The sequence below is a fragment of the Dermacentor andersoni genome, chromosome 5 (genome assembly GCF_023375885.2).
Source record: "Dermacentor andersoni chromosome 5, qqDerAnde1_hic_scaffold, whole genome shotgun sequence".
NCBI lineage: Eukaryota > Metazoa > Arthropoda > Arachnida > Ixodida > Ixodidae > Dermacentor > Dermacentor andersoni.
The window spans coordinates 198,931,768-198,953,225 of NC_092818.1; the positions used below are offsets into that span (position 1 = coordinate 198,931,768).

General features: G+C 46.1%; 1 protein-coding gene across 1 annotated transcript in view; it reads right to left on the minus strand.

The window, feature by feature from the left end:
- The window catches only part of LOC126531843 (uncharacterized), a 49,571-nt gene that overhangs the window by 1,583 nt on the left and 26,530 nt on the right, over positions 1–21,458 (minus strand). Inside the window, exons 6-9 of the mRNA XM_050179586.2 lie at positions 19,803–19,962; positions 13,270–13,415; positions 8,343–8,472; positions 4,949–5,101 (exon numbers count right to left, since the gene is read on the minus strand). Of these exons, the coding sequence (XP_050035543.2) occupies positions 4,949–5,101; positions 8,343–8,472; positions 13,270–13,415; positions 19,803–19,962 (589 nt within the window). The remainder of the gene's footprint in view (positions 1–4,948; positions 5,102–8,342; positions 8,473–13,269; positions 13,416–19,802; positions 19,963–21,458) is intronic.

Consider the following 21,458-nt stretch of genomic DNA (forward strand, 5'->3'; position numbering starts at 1 on the left):
ACTTTAATTTTCATTTATGTATAATTTCTTTATTTCAATTAAAACCTACAAGTAATATATATATATATATATATATATATATATATATATATATAGTTACGCGAGCGAAGTATTAACTTTGGAGACTATTTACAAAATATATTTACAAGGGATAATGCAGCGCTGGCCAGTTCAGCCGGCAGCTCGAGAGCCAGAAGCCAGACAGCGTTCTTCCTCCTCTTTTCTCGGGTGATGGCGCCCACGCGCCTCGTTCAAACAATCAAATACCACACGTGTGTAGCATAATCCCCCGGTGGCAGAAGCGACGTCCAGGAGCGTCTAAATGTCATCACTGGGAGGGTGCTACTGCTCCAGTCGCGTAACGTGCACGATGTCACTGGACTGGGAAGCAGAAGGGAGCCACGGCACGAAGCACTCGGTATGGGCCTGTGTAACGAGACAGCAGTTTTTCTGACAGGCCGACCTGACGCGACGGAGACCATAGAAGCACCAAAGAACCAGGCGGGAAGTGCACGTCTCGGTGTCGCCGGTCGTACAAACGCCTTTGACTCTCTTGGGATTTCAGAAGGCGGTCACGGGCAATTTCCCTTGGGTGGGGACAGCGAGCGATGGCGTCAAGTGCATATTTACTGGTCGATGCCGCTTGAACAGGGAGGGTTTTGTCGAGGGGCAGTGCTGGTTCTCGGTCGAACAGATGGAAAAATGGGGAATAACCGGCTGTGTCGTGGTGCGAGGAATTATAAGCAAGTGTGACAAACGGTAGAGCGAGGTCCCAGTCTGTGTGCTCTGAAGAGACATATTTCGCGAACATGTCTGTGAGAGTGCGATTGAGGCGCTCCGTGAGGCCATTTGTTTGCGGGTGGTATGACGGGGATAGCTTGTACCTCGTGGCACAAGCTAACAAGGACGTCTTAGAGGTAACAAAGGCAAGTGGACCATTTGAAACCTTGAAGCAGAGAGTCGATCATCCGTTCGAACGTGGCGGGGGCATTGCATAAACCGAACGGCATAACCTTGAATTGGTAGAGGCCATCTGGAGTAACGAAAGCGGTCTTTTCTTGGTCTTGCTCAACGACGGAAATCTGCCAATAACCAGATCGAAGGTCGATGGACGAAAAGTATTTGGCACCGTGAAGACAATCAAGAGCGTCGTCTATTCGTGGTAAAGGGTAAACGTCCTTTTTAGTAATTCGCTTTAGGCGGCGGTAATCAACGCAGAAACGCCACGTGCAATCTTTCTTTTTGACGAGCACGACCGGCGACGCCCAAGGACTCGACAAGGGCTCAACAATGCCTCTGGCGAGCATCTTGTTTACTTCCTGCTGAATAACTTGCCGCTCTGCCGTGGACACGCCACACGGTCGGCGGCGGATGGGAATAGCATCACCAGTGTTTATCCGATGCTTAACAAGTGACTTCTGACCAAGTGGTCGATTGTCAGTGTCAAATATGTCGCGGTAGGAAAGCAAAAGGCGATATGCTTGGTCAGGTGCGAGGTCCGGAGCGACCATGGGACGTAATGGGCCGTCGAGGTTCAAGGCATCCTGCGGCTAATCAGGAGGATCTGGAGACGCGTCGGCTGCGAAAGCAGTGACGTGGTCGTCTGTCACTGACCAGAGCGTGGCCACCGCTATGCCATCAGGTAACGCTTCGTCAAGCCAAACTTGATAACGGGGAGACACATCCGATTATCGGCGAGAGATGCGACGACATAGTCGCCACCAGGCACGATTGCCGTTGAGGCCAATTCGACGAAGGTTAGGGCTTTTGGAGGTAAGCGAACAAACGCTGTAGTGCAGAGGGTGTTCGGTTGTTCGGGGCGAACTTATGAAAGAAGAGTAAGCTTGAGGCACAGTGTGCCGGGGGCACAATCGATGAGGGCAGAATGCGTCGTCAGAAAGTCGCGCCCGAAGATTAGGTCATGAGGGCAACTGGTCAATACGGTGAACAGGACTAGAACGCAGCAGCCAGCAATTCCTATGCGAGCAGTGCACATACCCCTGACAGCAACAGTGGCGCCATTGGCGACGCGTACGGCTCGAGTGACGGTAGGCGTAAGAACTTATTTTGAGGTGACGACATAGGTTAGCGCTCATTATGGACACTCGGGCTCCAGTATCAATTAATGCCGTCAACGGAACACCATCTACGTCTACTTCAATTAGGTTCGTGTTGGTGAGGAGCGTCAACGGAGGATTTGGACAGGACAAACGTGATGCAGCACAACCTCCAAGATCTGCATGGCCTAGTTTTCCGTCCGGGAGGGTCCATACATAACGTGCACGGAAACCTTAGCACAGAATCGTTTCTACATTGCGCTCCCCTCGCCGCAGCCGAGAGTCATGCGCTGTGCAGCCGAGCCACTTGAGCGGTAGCTGCGTGACAGTTGGAACTCCTTATATCGAACAGTGCGGCAATGGCAACACGTGTAGCCAGAATTCTATGCCTAACATTACGAGTTAAACTGCTCAATAAGCACGGAAATTTCAGCGGTAGCTTCAGCTCGAGGCCACTTCTAATTTTCTTAGAAATGCTTTATGAGAAAACCGTTGCACCATTTTGATTGAAACTTGATGAGTTTGAGGAAGAAAATAAATGTAGTGATTGCAGGAATATTTAGATTCTGGAATTTAGATAATTTAGATCCTGTAATTCTTTATGTATATAGCCGCATATGAATGAGGTAAAAAACATGAACCACTAAATCTACAAATCCTTTACCCAGCTCCAAAAACAAGTATCGCAGTTATGTAAACTGTATCTGTTGGAGCTTCTGAAGCAGACGAATTTGGTATACGAATTTACAGCCTACGTAACATGTTTACAATGTGCACGAGGGCTTGCAAAAGTCCTATTTGCAAATTAGTGGTATCATTCAGAACCGTATATAATACACAAATTTTGTCGGCTCTATGTGTCTTATTAGGCGCAGTTTACTTAATTGTGTTACCATTATTTATTAATAAGTTGGAATTGAAAATCTCGCACCTGAGTTTATTTTTGTCGATTTCGAAATATTCAGCTATTGTAAAAAGAAAAAATTAAGGCCCTAATAGAAGATCTGCATCTTACAGTCAATAGGTTATAACTTTTTCCTTTAGGGTTGATGTTTGGGCGAGTTGGTATTGCATTCTAAAACTGGTACAGCGCCACATAGAAAGAAAAAAAACAAGCCGAGCCGGCTCTGTTCTTTCATCTGGCAGGCTCGGCTTGTTTCCTCCTTTCTATGTTTCGCTGTACCAGTTTTTCTTCTTTAAATGCAACATAACTAATCAAAATCAGTGCACTACGGTAGCCAAGAAAAGCTATCACTCCCTTACCGTGTATTTAGAAAGGAGCTCCGGAGCTAAACCTTCTTCTTGAAGGGCCGCAAGCTCGCGCACGGCACGCACGACGGCACCGCACCAGCGCGCAAGGAAAACGAACCGCGGCGTACAGCAAGCAACGTGAGCGCAAACGGCTGACTGACTTTGTTGCAGCGTTATTTCTTTGTTTGTGGTGCGGTGTGCTGGGGTGTGCCCAGAGTTGCTGCAATTCTGCTCGTGCACACACGTACAGACACAAAATAAAAATAAACAACAGCGGCCACATTCAAATGCCTTTCCTAGCTAAGTGCATGGGACGTCCAAAATTTCTCGCTATATAGTAGGTCACTACGTTGTATACCTACATAACGAAGTGACCTGTATTCCGCACCGTACGGCTTACAACAGAGCAGGCTAGACACGTTCAACAAGAGAAAACATTTGTTTAACATGGCTTTAATATTTAATTAGTGAAGTAAGACTACTTATTGAGCACTTTTTGTCTGACGGAATGTGCGATTGCAGTCGATCTCATCGGCCCGGAGATCACGGTATGCTCCGCGGCGAAACGCAGGGACGAGACCACGTACTGCTGCAGATCGGCGAATGCAGCTGTCTTACTCCTCGCCATCGAAATTACTTGTCCGTTTACAGGCTGTTCATCACTGTTGCCTTCGTTGACATTTACGTCCTTCCCGCTTTAGAAGGCTTTGCAGACGTCATCTGTTGTCAAGTAAACAGCATCACGTCGTCATCAACCACGACGCATTAATGCGCCAGCATTATAATGTTCATGCGAACGAAAACCCATCTGTCGGCTTGTGTACGGCAAAAGCAGAGAGGAGTGAATACGAGCCTTCCAGTGGAAGGGGGGCACAGGAGGCACCCAGCGGAGTCAAAGTGCGACGGAATGCGGGTAGTTGGCGTTCGGCCGTCAGCACATGCCCTCCAGGACAAGTCAGGACCGGTATCGAGCCTGCCAATAGTCGCGCTAGTAGCTGCGTTCGATTGACGCCGTGCCTTCTACGGCAGAAAACTAGTGCTAACGCATGACTCTGTCGGGAAGCTCATTGATTGCCCTCATTTATGTGTATCTTGCAACAAGCATCCTGTATATATTAGCTGAGCGATTTCTGAAGCGCTATAGTAGAACTCGCTATAGTAGAACTCGCTGAAGCGCTAGTAGAACTCGCTATAGTAGAACTCGCTCGCCAAGTGCATCGCTAACGCTGCCGTTAGCGCTAGCGCAGAGGGGGGCAGAGAATGGGGTGTTTGTTGTAAAACAACAAATCAGCCGTGGGGGCACTTAACTTTTTTCGTTGCACAGGCAAATCCATTTTAATGGTCTCCATTGTAGAGGCCTTCACAGTACACTTGAAAGATAGGAATTCAGCTGCGACATAATCAATCGTTCGTTATATAGGTCATTTAGGTGTAGAAGCGTTCGATTGCATATCTGTGTCACCATTTCAGCTTGAAATTTAGTAGCAAAAGTGGCGAGTCGAGCGAGTTGGTAGGTTGAAAGTCGAACAGCGTGAAGTGAACAGAAGATTGTCTGATTCTAACGTCTCCTACATGTTCTCTTGGCGCTGTTTGATTGTGACGAGGATAAAATTTTGCGGTTATCAACGCCGGGTTCATACCTGAGTGAATTCTGTCCCAGCTACATAGGTGTCGTTCAGGCTCTTGTCCGAGTTTTGTTGCTGTTCGGATTTTGCAACCATCAGCGTGAAAGAAGGCATGACGTAGGTCCGCATAGGGATACTGGCAACACTCAGTTCTTTGGCAGTGAGTTTCTGAAAACAAAACAAATAGCCTAAATGATATCAGGCAAGAAACTCTTTGTTTACCATCTTGATCAACATTGTGTTAGCATTCACTAAAGCTTCGACAGGTGCGACTGACATCAACAGTTAAACACTGTGTAATCACTGGTCGTCGAAGGTTCTTTAACACAAGATTTAGTCTGAAAAAATTGAATCGTTTTCAAAGGGTTCGTGCAATAAAACGTCAGAAAAGCTGCGGTATTAAAGGATATCTCTTCAGGAATATTGTCCAACAAAACGACTTTGTGTTATAGTGCCTCACCAACTTGGATTAGTCATGGCGGCAAAAGTAGACGAGCGCTTTTCGCGCAATCTCCTGGACGGCCAAGTTAGTACCTCGTAAAGCAAATAATGGGAATTAGGCCACTCAAGGTGGCACGGGGAAGACGCCTCGCATGTGTAGGCGTATCGCGAGTGCTCTGTCGGGCATTCACAAATAACAGCCGAGTTGCCGCAAGCGTACTCATTCCTAATTCCTGTTCGTGGTCGTGCCCATAAAATTGTCATGTTATCCAAAGCTGCGAGACTGGGTGCTCCATGCTTTCACATTTATTTTTTCTTATGACGTATATATGAGTGCAAGGGTAACTTATGTTTCGCTCTGATACCTCATCCCTGCCACTGTCCACTATAACGGTGATTCTCGCGTCAACTGCGGCATGACCAGCACGTGACGAACCAAATGGACGAACGTTGTCTGCTTTCCTTCCCCAAAGCGTCCATGGGCTACGGAAACAATGCCCAGTGGATTGTTCGCTTTAGCCGCATGGGTATTTTTAAAGATTTTAAATGTATTCCAAATTTTATATAGCCTTTCAATAAATTTTAATAATTCGAAGCTTGTAATACTAGCCGTATCGCCACTTCATTTTAAGTTTGTTTGTACTTTTGCATGTAATACTTACTGCAAAAGAAAAAAAACGAAAGAGGAAACTGGCAACATCGATGTGTTTTGAGACAGCCACGACCCTTAACCTGCCCCGTCCCTTCTCCTAATTTGCAATAATGTGTACTTGGTCTTTAGCTTTATTCCTTTCCCGGCATTGCTGAGTATATATTTTTTCAGGTATTGAAAATTGCGCCTTTGAATTTTTTCATTTCGGACAATTCACTCACAGCTATACGTTGTATTTTGCTCATCTGGGCCCGCATGAACAAAATGCACTTACGCTACAATTTTTGGTAAGAGCAAATTTCAGCCAGTCTTGATGCTCGTCATATTATTAGCGGAGGCGGATGGCCAGTATTATTCGGGAAGGGATACTCTACAATGGATCACATCCATGTCATTAATCAGGCAATCGAGAAATCTGCAGAGTACAATAAGCCTCTCTATATGGGTTTCATATATTACGAAAAGGCATTTGATTCAGTAGAGATACCAACAATCATAGAGGCATTACGTAACCAAGGAGTACAGACTGCTTGCTAAATACCTTGGAAAATATCTACAGAGGTTCCACAACTAACTTAATCCTACACAAGAAAAGCAGGAGGATACCTATAAAGAAAGGGGTCAGACAGGGAGACACAATATCTCCAAGGCTATTCACTGCGTGCTTGGAAGAAGTATTCAAGCTATTAAACTGGGAAGGCTTAGGAGTAAGCATCGACGGCGAATATCTCTGCAACCTTCGGTTTGTCGATGGCATTGTTCTATTCAGCAACAATGCAGACGAGTTACAACAAATGATTGAGGACCTTAACAGAGAGAGTGTAAGAGTGGGGTTGAAGATTAATATGCAGAAGACAAAGATAATGATGAACAGCCAGGCAAGGGAACGAGGGTTCAGGATCGCCAGTCGACCTTTGGAGTCTGTGAAGGAGTACGTTTACCTAGGTCAACTAATCACAGGGAAGCCTGATGATGGGCGCTATAACGTAAAACTATTCCAAACTTTTCTATTCCAATTCTGCAATCAGCCCTCCACGATTGGTCAAAAACTTTTTTGGACCACCCCCCTTAACCTGTCTGTCACGCGACGTCACGAAAACTGTGATAGCTCCCCATCGGATACGACGTGTACACACTGGTTATGCATTCCAATATCGACCACCAACTAGCCCGCCTATCCCTGTTAAATAATGGAGAAATGCACTTATGAACAAAACGCTTTGTGAATTCGGGCCCTGTGTTTTATAACATTTTATATAATTTTGTATTTGCGAGTTTCACGTGTTGTCACTGTTGTTATGTTTAATTAATTCTTGTCATGATGCACAGGAGCTACCAAATTAGTTTCTAACCCCGCGAACTCCTTCACTTCCCTACCCATCCCATCTCTTTCAACTCTTACTTCACTACCGACACGAATAAACTGATTCTGAGTAAATGATGATGGCTGTCGCACCGTCGACGCCTTCGGCGAGATCTCATTGTTCGAAATGCGCGCGAAGCTGTGCCGTTCTCATCGTGGCCCCGGCCGAGCTTTTATAGCGGCATAACCTCCAGGTCGCGTGGCGCAACCATCTGTAATGCCACCCCAACTCTTTGGTCATAGCATTGCTGCGGCACACGATATATGCGTGATGTAGACCACCACCAGATGACGTCACTGCCCCATTAGTCATGAAATGTTTTGTCCACATTCACACTGCCTGCTCAATGCCTGTGAAAAATGGTCTATCTAACGAGTGCAACCTGCAATACACTTGAGCACATATGTGTCAAGTTAAATGCGCTTCTTTCATTCTTCCAGTGCGTTGTACAGTTCCATTAAGTATAGTTCTTGTAATTATTTGTATTTCTGTGTCTGCCGCTTGTAATATATGCTAATCAGAAATGGGCTGTTGGTTAACTTTTAGTCTTTTATTTTTAATTATTATTATTATTATTTCTTGTTTTGTCTGATGTGTTGCTTTGAGGGGGGGGGCAGTCAGTTTATTGACTGCCCCCCCCACCCCTTTGCAATGCCCTCGAAAGAGGCCCTTTAGTGTTACCTTGAAATAAACAGATTTTAGAGGTTTGAATGGGGACATTCGGCTCCACGTGTCATGTTTTCTTTAGTGCAAGAATTTGTATGAGAGGGAGCAGCAGGTGCTTCTTGATGGTTAGTATTCTTCATATTGCCGCGAGGTGTCAGGCGTCCCTCAGGGTTCGGTGCTAGGACCGTTGCTATATTTATGATATTCAGCAACGACCTTTTTGATCGTGCCTTTTGTTCTGTTAGGTTGTACGCTGACGCAGTGCATTCCGCACATGCCTACTCACGAGAGACGGCTCGTTCGGCTTGTCGGAGGCGTCGTTCCCGTACTGCCAAATAGTGCCCATGGCGGGATGACTTCCCATTTTCCAGTCTTGAATGTGCGTGTGAACGACGAAGATCGTGACTGGGAGATGACTGAAAGCGAGCAGAGAAGAAAGCGAGCAGTTTCTTGGCTTCGCTTATTCGCGGCAAACAAGCGTACCCGCTGCGGTATTTCTGCCTGCTTCTCAGCCTCACAAAAAAAATAAAAAATAAACGGCGGAGGGGGGTGAATGGAGGAGAGGAGGCACACTACTGGCTGCAAGATAAATGAAAATATTTTGTTCTTTCTTCTTCACGTTTAGCGACTCACGATCATGTCTCTATACTGTGCCGGTGCTATACCTTGCCTTCAGCGCGATTCCTAATTAAAAGTTACATCCGCAGAAGTTATACTGTTGCTTCCCTGCACCCGTTGCGTTAGGAACAAAGAACGTGCATTAGTTTCATCAATTCATTTCGTGATATTTCAGCGACCACCGTTCTCTCCTACAAACAAGCTGCCCCCACCAGACGAGCGTTTGTCCTATACTTGACTATGGGAGCAGCAAAAAACATTCACGGGAAATGCCTCTTTGCCAAGATAGAGCACTTTGTAATTATCATCTGGCACCTATTTCATTTAGAGTGACAACCCCTCTTACACTGGTCATACCGAATAGGAAAATTGTGGAGGCTCCGTGACGACAAATGGCTTTTTACTTGTCCAGTGACTTCAGTACCTAGCTTACTGACATGCTACCTGACAGGCTAAATTTTCGCTGTACTGTACAAAGGTGTTTTCAAAAATTCATGTCTCTAATATACCCTTTCTGCATCACATATTTATTTGAAAACCGTTGCAAACTCCGCTGTTGCTGGGCCTGTGTGCAAAGCCGAAAACTAATCACCTTCTACGCCCAAACCTTGCTTTCAATAAATAGTTGGCAGATTTTTCAAGAATAAAGTGACGATGTATCACGCCGCGTCACACGATACCAGCTATGTGCCTCCGCTGATGCTTTTCGCAAGCCTTTCACAAAGGGGGAGAATATCACTTCGACGGGAGATTAGCCCGCTCGACAGCCCATTTCACAGGGCAGGAATGTACTGCCACGAGGGTACAGACTTAGTGGTACAAACACACTGTATCCTAAAATTGATAGCAATTTCTATTGACCTGCATACTAACCTTTATATTATATCGAACGGCCTAAATTGTGGAAGAAATGCTGATGTTTTACTGATTTAAATAATTATGAGCTTTTTCCCTAGCAGTGGACCCACCGTGTGCTTTCTGTACGGCACAAGAGAAGCAATCTTCAGGTGCTGCCAAAAACTCCTTGGGTTGCGAATCCACCTCCCCATGTAGGCTATCGCCACTAAAATGACGTCGCTGTGCAGCGCTTGAGCGTTACGATGCGCGAAACCGGAACAATGGCGGAAAGTGGCTTTGGTTATTCGCGGCAAACAAGTGTACCCGCAGCGGTATTTCTGCTTGCCTTCTCAGCCTCATCAAAAAAGGGAATGGCGGAGGGGAGGCACAATTCATCCTTGGTACTAAGCGTCAAAGAAAAATCGTCAGGGGGTCCGGACAGTATTCCTAATGCCTTCCTGCGTCGATATGCTGAGTATATCTCTCTCACATATTGACAACCACCTTCAGTCTATCTTTGACCTCTGCCTGGTGATTAGCGTGTGGCGCGGGTGATCGCCATTCACAAGAAAGACGATTGTCTGCATCCAGAAAACTACAGATACATTCTTCCACTTGCTGCAAAATACTAGAACATGTTATCTCTCACTTTATTAGCAAATTTATTGAAGCTAACAATTTAATTTCCGAATTCCAGCATGGTTTCCGTAAAGGGTTATCAACTAATACGCAGCTTGTAACCATTATTCACGAATTGCCACTGGCTTTGAATTCTTCGGGACCGGCTGACATGTTACTGTTTGATTTTAGTAAGGCGTTCGACCGTGTACTGCACGGAAAACTTGTCAGAAAACTTCAAATGTTCGGTCTTCCAGATTTTAAGTTAACTGGATAGGATCATATCGCGTTGGCATGCAACGGAAGCTTAACCATGACGCCGAAACTGATCCTCGGCAAAGAAGTGTTGGCAGAATGAGGTCGTAAACGTGCCGAAAGGGCTCGAAAGCGTTACGCGGCCACGCATAAAGTTTAGTTATACGCATATAAACTCATACTCTCCGGCAGGTGAGAGTCGCCAGTGCCTGAGCTATCGGCGGCAGCCATCTTTTATTCCTTTCGGAACGGGGCAGCCTGCGGCTATTCCGAAGAAAATTCAGTTTTGTTCGGCATATTAATGCATCTTTATCGCGTACACGTCACTTTGACGCGGTGAGTTTTTGCGGTTTTGTGACGTCGCGTGACAGCAGGTGAAGTGGGTGCAGCCCGAAAACTTTTGACCAATAGCCGAGGGCTAATTGCGAAAAGGGGTAGAATCAGAAATAACTGTTTTTCTTTTGTTCGATCAAATCATGCATAACCAGTGTGTACACGTCGTATCCGATGGGGAGCTATCACAGTTTTTGTGACGTCGCGTGACAGACAGGTTAAGGGGGGTGGTCCGAAAAAGTTTTTGACCAATCGTGGAGGGCTGATTGCAGAATTGGAATAGAAAAGTTTGGAATAGTTTTACGTTATAGCGCCCATGATCAGGCTTCCCTGTGATTAGTTGACCTAGGTAAACGTACTCCTTCACAGACTCCAGAGGTCTACTTGCGATCCTGAACCCTCGTTCCCTTGCCTGGTTGTTCATCATTATCTTTGTCTTCTGCATATTAATCTTCAACCCCACTCTTACACTCTCTCTGTTAAGGTCCTCAATCATTTGTTGTAACTCGTCTGCATTGTTGCTGAATAGAACAATGCCATCGACAAACCGAAGGTTGCAGAGATATTCGCCGTCGATGCTTACTCCTAAGCCTTCCCAGTTTAATAGCTTGAATACTTCTTCCAAGCACGCAGTGAATAGCCTTGGATATATTGTGTCTCCCTGTCTGACCCCTTTCTTTATAGGTATCCTCCTGCTTTTCTTGTGTAGGATTAAGTTAGTTGTGGAACCTCTGTAGATATTCTCCAAGGTATTTAGCAAGCAGTCTGTACTCCTTGGTTACGTAATGCCTCTATGATTGTTGGTATCTCTACTGAATCAAATGCCTTTTCGTAATATATGAAACCCATATAGAGAGGCTTATTGTACTCTGCAGATTTCTCGATTGCCTGATTAATGACATGGATGTGATCCATTGTAGAGTATCTCTTCCCGAAGCCAGCCTGTTCCCTTGGCTGACTAAGCTCCAGTGTTGCGCTGGTTCTATTGGTTTTTATTTTGGTAAATATTTTGTATAGTACCGGGAGTAAGCTAATCGGCCTATAATGTTTCAACTCTTTAACGTCTCCCTTTTTGTGGATTAGTATAATGTTTGCGTTCTTCCAGTTTCCTGGGACCCTTGCAGTCAATAGACACTTCGTATAAAGAGCCGCCAGTTTTCCAAGCATTACCTCTCCTCTATCTTAGAATACATCGACTGTTATTCCATCTTCTCCTGCCGCTCTTCCTCGTTTCATGTCTTGTAAGGCCCTTCCTGCCTCATCGCTAGTTATAGGAGGAGTTTCTGTATCCTGTTCATCACTGTTTCTAATGGAGGTATCCCGACTCCTCTGGGTACTGTACAGGTCAGTATAGAATTCTCCCGCTACTTTTACTATATCTTCGAGATTGCTAATGATATTGCCCTGCTTATCTTTCAGTGCCATGCATCTTGGTTTGTGCTATGTTAAGTTTCCTTCTCACTGATTTCAGGCTGCGTCCATTTTTTACGACTTCTTCAGTCTTTCTCCCGTTATAGTTTCGAATATCACTTATTTTCGCCTTGTTGATCAGTTTTGACAGTTCCGCGAATTCTATCTTATCATTTGAGTTGGGCACTTTCATTCTTTGTCGTTTCTTTATTAAGTCCTTAGTTTCTTAGGAGAGCTTGCCTACTGGTTGCGTTGGCGCCTTGCCTCCCACTTCAATTACTGCCTCTGGATAAACAAGCACACAATAAACAATAAACAAACATAAATTGTAAATGGTGCAAAGGCTTGCTTTTTTTTCAATAAATTTAGGTCAACTGATTCACCGTCAACACTTATGCGCGCGAACAGCATCCCCACGCTGGAGAATCGAAGAAAAATCGCAAGGTTAAATTTCCTCCACCGCCCATGTGACGGGTCATTGCGCCTTGACACGTGAAAGTACGTTCAGCCGTTTGTAGCACGCGCATATCGTGACCGTCATTCTCGCAACTTACTTCCCTATTCGTCTCGCACAAACATTTTCACACATTCATTTTTTTTTCCACGCACGGTCCAGGAGAGGAATGCCTTGCCTGCCAGTGTCTTTATATCAGATACGATCACCGCATTTGAGCATGCTGTGTCCGCCCTTTAAATATGGTGTGGTGTCTGTTCTCCCTTGTTATTACAATGTTATTATAATATGTTATTACATATTACAACAATGTTATTACCTTGTTATTGTAATGTGTTCATCCATTCTTGTTCTATGCGAGTGTCATATTGTTTTTGCTATGTTTGGGCAATGAGAAACTAACATTGTGTTGTCTGTAAAGAATACCAGCAGCTTGGTATTATTTAAGACCGCAGTATACCTGTAAATCAAGATGGCTGCAAGATGGCTGGAAGATCAACGAAAATATTTTTGTGCTTTCTTCTTCACGTTTAGCGACACAGGATCATGCCTCTACTGTGCCGATGCTATACCTTGCCTTCAGCGCAGGCAGTCACTGATCAATCACCCCACCTCGATCATTAATTTAGTTCCATCTGCAGAATTTATGCTGTTGCAATGAAAGGTCCATTACAGTAAAGCTGCTTACTTGGCCAATGCCGTCATAGCCGACGAGTGCTGGCTGCTGTCAATCAAGCTCTTGTAGGAACGGAACTTGACGCCGAGCACAAGGTCAAGGCTCGCTCGCATGTCTTCGTTCTTGCGGGCGAACTGGTCTTGCAACTGTTTCAGAATCTGCGCCGCACCGGTGAATGTTTCTTTTTATTGCGAAAGCAATTATGTGGACACCCCAAGCGAATTTTAGCCGTCAGCGTTGGCGTCGCCGTGAATTTCCGCATATATTATTAAACATAAATGAATTTGTCTGACGGTATGATTCAAACCCAGGACCCCTAGCCGAACAGCTCGTTTACTTAGTCAGCTTACATTTACTTCAGTTCACGCTTCCACTACAGTTACGAGTCTAATATTCTAACATGCTGCTATCGCGTTCATTGCTTCGCCAGTATGGCGAAACTGCGTTTTTTTTTCGTCGTCGTAGCGCCAGGAAATCTTACGCATGCACTTCGAAAGGCGTGCACGTGCCTGTGCTACTCGCTCATATGTTCGACTATAGATGCCACAACAAAGAACGTGCTGTCCAGAGTTTATTGAGCACCCCATAACAGCCTCGTGAATGCTATTACAAATCAGTTTGTGCCTGTGCGTTTCACAAAAGGAAGCATTTCCACCTGTATCAGGCTACGTAACTACGTATATAGGCACTGTGATTTATTTAAAACCCTGCAGCACGGCCTACTGGAGAGAGAACTCAGATAATAAAGCAGGCACCTTTTACAGCAAAGCTGTAAAAGGCGCCTCTGGAACCACCCCATGTGGAGCTCTGCTTCGACAAGCACCCGCGGTAGAGACTTGGCTGACTTTACGCTTCGTCAAGGCTTGACGGTGATCAATGATGGCTCACCAACATACCTTGAAGCCTCTTACCAGAGCAGTTATCTTGACCTTGCTTTCGTTTCAAAGAGCCTGCTGTCTGCTACACACCCGCCGTGGTTGCTTAGTGACTATGCTGTTGGGATGCTAAGCACGTGGTCGTGGGATCGAATCCCGGCCACGGCGGCCGCATTTCGATGGGGGCGAAATGCGAAAACCCCCGTAAACTTAGATTTAGATGCACGTTAAAGAACCCTAGGTGGTCTAAATTTCCGTATTCCCCCACTACGGTATGCTTTATAATCAGAAAGTGGTTTTGGACGTAAAACCACATAATTTTTTTTGTCCGCTACATGATGGTGCACTGATCACGACACCCGTGGAAGTGATTATCTACCAACAACTGGTTACATCCCCCTGCTCCGCACACCGTGCGTTGCACAGATTGGCCAACATTTGAACCATCTGTGAGCACCGCCTGTCGAACCATCCAATATTGAAGATGTCATCGCGTCAACCTTACACGACACAACAAGACCCCTTAGCGCACTTTTCCCTAGGTCTCCTATTAATAGTCAGTATATGAGAGACTTCACGCGATACGGCGACGAGCACAACGGAAATACAGAAGGACCAAATCACTATTAGACGTCTCCGCATCTCGCCAACCTCAACGCCATGTCTTACGACACCTTGACAAGCTTGACAGACAACGCTGGAGAACATTCTGTGGCTCTCTGGACCCGACAAACCCTCTCCCTATAAAGTGGCAAATTGTGCGAAGCCTTCGATCGCCTCCACAACAGCTGCACTCGTTCAGCGCTGTGACCATACGGGAAGGCCGGCATGAAGTTCAGGTCGCCGAATACTTCTGCAAATTATTTGTGAGCGCCTGCAGCAGTTTACCAAAGCAAACACGATTGGTTTTTGCATCATCTAGTGATCACCGTCTGGATGCGCCTTTCACTATGCACGAGCTCGACGCTGCGATAGCTGCTTCCCGCCGGTCATCATGTCCAGGACTAGATAGAATCACATACTGCGTAATTTGGCATCTTGGTGTGGAATTCTCCTGTCGCTCTACAACTGTGCGTGGGACTCGGCGACTGTGCCTGACAACTGTAAGCGCAGCTGTGTGTGGCACGAGCGCGCGCTCGTGCCACACACACACTCAATTAATGAGCAAAACAAGAACAAGGTGAAAGCAGGAGCCAACGTTTCGACAAGTGGACTTGTCTTCTTCAAGGTGACATATGCTTTCCTTCGAGGGGAAGGAAAGCATATGTCGCCTTGAAGAAGACAAGTTCACATGTCGAAATGTTGGCTCCTGCTTTCACCTTGTTCTCGTTTTGCTCCTTGTCTTGAATTTCTATCTCCCGCCTTCCCCGTGTTTTCCCTGGACACACTCAATTATTGGCACAAACCCCACTGTGGGGGACAGGCCACGAACAGGGTGGTAATAAGATTGAGAAATGAAATAAATTAATAAATAAGTAATAAAAAAAGGAAAATAAATGAATAATCGAAGATGAGAAATAAATCGATAATAAATGAAACAAAGTAGTGTATAAGAAGGAAGTCAGGCTTGCCTTGATAGAAATAGTAACATGAACTTATTAATGAAATACATAAAGGATAGACGCAAGAATGATCAAGTTTAGCATAATAATATTAATAATAATATAACTGTGATTTAGGTCTCAAATCCTTTGCCTCAATATATCTCTCGCGCATTCGTGGTCGTTGTCTTCCACAGCTGGCTCCGATGTCCCTCATCATGCTAGCGTTGCCATACTTTACCTCATTCTGCGAAAGCGCTGACGGCGCTGGCCCACTGCCAGTCTGTGCGGCGCTTTCGGTCTCAGATTCGTTGCCTCAATATATCACGAAATGAAAACAGGACGAATGTATAACACAAATAAACGGAGATGTATCAAAATAAATGGGTGTGCGTATCTTTCGTTACGATGACAACCGATCAAGACAATAAATGTGTTCGTACTTTTGTTCAAAATTATGTCATGTTTGTCGTGTGCTACACAGCTTCGCTGGTCATCCATTTTCACAGAGTAGAATGGCTCATGATTTTAGTGAGCGAAAGTAAAGTTCTCATTTCCTCTGTTAGCTGACTTGCATCCCCCGTCCTCTCGGCCATGTAAGTTTAGAGCAGTCAGTATTCACTAAGTTGTCGGGTACGTACTGCATTAATTAAGCCGTGTATTTAGCCTTTTTGTCTTATGGTCCCGGAGAATTATATTGGACTTCCATATTGCCGGCAACCCTGCGCTGCAGTTCGGCGACGCGGGTAACCGGTCGCGATTGTGGGGTGTAAACCCTGGCAGTGCCTGCAGAAACCGCTCCTCTGCCCAATATACGGTCCGTTTGTATCTGTTGTGCTGTTTCTGCAGCGTTCTGATATTTCACATACCGACCTGTGCTGCCATGCAAGAAGTGTCTAAATTAAAATAAATTCTGGCGTTTTGCATGCCAAAATCACGATATCGTTATGAAGCACGTCACAGGGGGATTCCGATTAATTGTGATCACCTGGGGTTCTTTAACGCGCACGCGATGCACGGTATACGGGCGCTTTTGCATTTCGCCTCCAGCGAAATGCGACCGCCGCCGCCGGAATTCGATCCTACACTCTCGGCCTTAGCCTCGCAACGCCAAAGCCACTACGCCGCCACCTCCTATAAAGTACACGACAAACATTCAATGCAGCGTTGAATGTGCCGACTTCAAATGTGAACTCGACCCTTTCGTGGCCGTGCCGACTATTCGAAAAGCAGAAGATGTACGATTCACCAGTCGGCACACTTAACAGAATGTGCACAGGGAACGAATGGCTAGTTATTCATTTTTCGCACCGTCGTACATCAGGGCCGTGTATTCGACAGCAATCGCGTCCTTCAAGCCAAGTGTGATATGCCGAAAGATGGTGACCGACTTTTTGGCATGACCGAACGACAGTGCTTGCGAGGGCTTGCTTCGGCTGTGCTGTATGACCACATGGAATCGCGACACCATAAGATATCACAGCATCCCGTGCTTCTTGGTTTGCTTCTCTCGTGTGACATGCCCCCATAGAATCCGATATTACGTAAGACTCGACAAAGGAGTTGTAGCTTCTGCAGTCAAGGCCTCTGTCCTTCGCTTTCTATAGCAGCAAATAGAGGGTGTTAGAATAGGGGCCCTAATCGCCTTGGGGCCCCAAAGAAATAGCGCCAAAGCCACTGCGCATGCGCGAGACGCAAACTGCGCTTGCATTTTGCGTCGGGCCGCTATTTCGCTGGTTTAGCGGGAGCCCCTAACAGCTGCCCCAAAAGCTTTACGTCAACAAACATGGCGGCACCTACCGAAGCGACAGCTCTAACCGAACACCAAATTGCGCTAGATTCGTGGTAACGCGTGAAGTTCGCAAGCTAGGAGAGGTGACTGCGGTTATCGCTTTCTCATAAGTACAGTGTGTAATGAAGATTGATTCATTAGACGCCCATGATTCCGAATTCGATTGTCGATTTCATGGTTCGTAGGCCTAACACGGCTTAACTTAGCTTGTGAAGGAATGTAAAGTGGGTTACTCAAAACTAAGCGCACAAAATGCTTGGTGCTAATAGAATAAACCTCTAGATTGTAATTATGCGCGAAAAGACTAAAGTCGAAATTGCTCTTTTTATCATAAAATGATATATTTTATTTTAATATTTATAATAGCTTTTCTTTGACGCCGTAGTGGCGCTGCAAGCGCAAGACACTATCTGCAAATGCAAAGCCCTATTCTGACGCTCTTCACTCCTGCGTTCCCCAACGCTATAACACCCGCAAAGCTCTTTGGGGCCCCAAATGTTTTGGACCCCTATTCTAAAACTGTCTAAGATGTCTTCGTTGTGCAGCTATGCGAGCATGCAAAGGTATTCCACCCGTCCCGCTTTGGGGAAGCATGCTTGCGTTTCCAAGCGACGGACACATTGTGCGTGCAAAACACCGCAGGAAACTCGATGAGTCCAGTCCACGGAGTAAGACATATAGGAGGTGAAACTCCCGTCAGCGCGAGCGAGCGCAGGCGACCAGATAAAGTCACAATTGTTGCATGCGCCGACGCTACCCTATGCAGTGGCGGCACCATGCGGCGCGTCGTAGAAGCCGTAGCGGAAAAAAAAAAAAAGCAGCGCCCGGCAGGCGGCTCGGCGGCTCCGGCAGCTCCGGCGCTCACTCCGGCGGCGCCCGCTCAAAGCAGGCGACAAGCAGACGACACGAGTGTTTGCTTCAGCGGGCACGCCGTAATCGAACTGCGTAGGTGCGCGCACTCAAGAAAACTGTTTTGTTGTGTGCCCATCAAAAAAAGCAACACGTGTGGCAAACTTCCGCTAACCTTCCTCTTATCGCCAAGCAGCTAGGGCAACTAGTTTTCGCGAGTCTTAAAAAAAAAGAAAAGGAACGGAAACACATGCACGGCGGCATCCTTCCTACGCGCACCCCTGTGAGCACTAGAGCGAGAAACAAGCGGTCGCCGTTTGAGCGATTAGGAACGAGATAGCCATCAGTTTCGCAAGTGCAAAAAGCCGAAAACCGCCCGCCACGGAGCAAGATAGCCCTGGCTACAACCAGAAGCTACGTATCATCTTATAGCTGTCATAGAAAACGCGTTTTATTTTTACTGTGCTCAAATGGCTGATGCGTAGCAGCAGTTGCTCTTCGGGCGACAAGCGGTAAAGAAGCGCGCGAGAGTGCCCTCAGTAGAAGTCAGGCGCGCGCGGCCGAACGGGAGCAACACGCTCGACCGGTTGCCCTGGCAACTGAAACGTCGGTAATTTCTTCCCATGCCGCCAGGTGCCGCCAGCATGAAAATATATCCGCGGGCTTGTGACCTTTTCTGGTCGCCGCAAACAGCGGAGTTTCCACTCCTAAATATTACTTGCTCCGTGGTCCAGTCGCAGAGCGCACGCTACCCTCGAGCTGTTTCATAGGAGCATCCTGCGCTCACACGCACGTCTCCCAATGATGGCACGAGCACAACGTGGCTTTGTCAGATCAGAGTTGCTGGGATTACGCAAGGGGTCTATTCGGCTACGATGCACATACTGCGCCTTACACAATTACTAGGCTTGTTTTATTGCGATAGCAATTACATGGACACTCCAAGCGGATTTCTGCTGTAGGCGTCACAAACAAATGTCACGAAACAAAACACTGACAGCGAATGCCTTTCATCTTAAATCTTCTCATAGCTTAACATTAGAAGTGTGCAACAATAACTGAACTCGAACCTTAAAATGATATAATTTCATTGGCGCGGATGTGCAGTATCTCCGGGATCTGCCCGCGAAAGAGGTTTGAAACATACCCGACAGGGAAAGCTGGCGGCAAATTCGCCAAGACGCTGGCTTTTATTAAAGAAAACAAATGAATTTGTCCAGTGACATGATTCAAACAGAGGACCCCTAGCACAACAGCTCGTTTTTACTTAGCTTACGCTTATTTCAATTCGTGCTGCCACTGCAGTTACGTGTCTAATACTTCGCATAATATTCCAACATGTTGTTATCGCATTCATCGCTTCACCCGTATGGCGAAACTGATTTTTTTTTTCGTATAATGATCGTCTAAGGGACCTCGCGTGATATTCGTAACAGGGGCTCGGAGTTCAGACCATGGGGCGCGTCGCATCCTGATGCATCGGCTCACCTTTAGTACCCCCAGCTTCCCGTGGATGTCCTCCAAAAGTTGCCCCACTGTCGCGTCGGCCTTGAGCACGCCGTAGTGCGTCACCTTGCCGTCAAACAGTTCGCGCAGTTTTTTTTCCCCGATGGACGTCGTCATAGTTGCGAAAAACTTATCAGCTTGTCTGCATTAGCGATAAAAGACAAGAATGGCCCAGCGTAAGCACTAAATGCCGAAATAAATAAATAAATAAATAAATAAATAAATAAATAAATAGGAAGCTTATACACACGAAAACTTTCAAATGACTACTGTTTATTGTCACACCTACCCCACAATATTAATCTATTTTGAGTGTTAATTTACGCTTGTTAAGCTTGGATATACCTGAGCCGCATATTGTTTTTTTTCTCAGCCTTCCTTTCTACGTGTATTTTTCTGTCCGCACATTTCCCGTTTCGTTCAGCACTTTCCGACGTTTTGTCAAACTGTAACGTGCCGAAAGTGGCAATCTAATTGCAGTATCTATCGCCGAACTGCATCCGTTGTTGTTTTCCTTGAATTCAGCACAAGCTCACTTTGTGAATTGAAGATTCACAGAGCAAGTCGCCGCGAATTCAGGCGTGCACATTTGTTACGTCCTTCGTCCATACAGCTTATTGTGCCTCTTGCAAATCCTAGAGAACAACACTGCTGCAGAGATTCGATGTCAATCTGTCCGTGTGGGACAGCACTGCAACACCAATTCAGGCTGATCGTTCTACAAAATACATTGAGAATTCCTGCAGGGGAAGGGAACAGGGGGGGCAAGGGGGGACTTGTTTGTGACACTTTTCACATTTGTAATGATAGCGTTTGTTAATGGCGGCCTATAGTACTTTTCGCAAACGCCGTGTATACAAGCACAGTTTGCTTCTATTTTACCACGGAAAATGCAGACGTGGCTCTCATGATGACACCACACACAAGCCGCAGCATGAGCAGCAAGCACTTGGTCTTTATTTGAACGATGACTGGTGCCGCCAATAGCTGGCGACACTGTGCCGTGCAGTAAGTCGCGCTTGCGAATTAGGAAAAGAGTCTACCGGAGGTCGAGCGACAATTTTCGCGCTGACTGCGAATCTTTGACATCGCCATGGAAATAGTTGAGACGAATAGCGTCATTCGCTTTAAAGAAAGTTCCTCAATGCGCTACGGCCTTCAGCATGCGGGCAGACGCTGGACCAAGATAGAAAGGAATGCACTCGGCTGGTCGCGACTACCGCGCCCGCAAGCCACAAGCGCTCTTTCGAGTTCGTCGTATTCTCTGTATGGCGTGCATTTTGCATGCAACATGTCTATTCCTGTGAATAGAAAGTTATAAAATTTAAAACGAGTTATTGGCTAGGGACATTGTAAACGAACGTACCGGATTAGTCACGTTGCCAGTGTCAAATTTCTGCAAATTTTGTTCACTGAGCTATTAGCCTACTGCTCTCATTATTCGTACACTATAAGATACAAAACCCTTGAAATGCAATCATGTCCCTTGAAAATATAATAAATCCTATATTCAGTGTGGCGTCAACTCGATACCCGTCTTTACGTTATGCTTTTTCTGTGAAACACAAAGCATTCAAAAGGCCCCTCAACAACCTCTCGGCGGGTAAAAGGCCAGTGACGTGCACTATATATTTGATG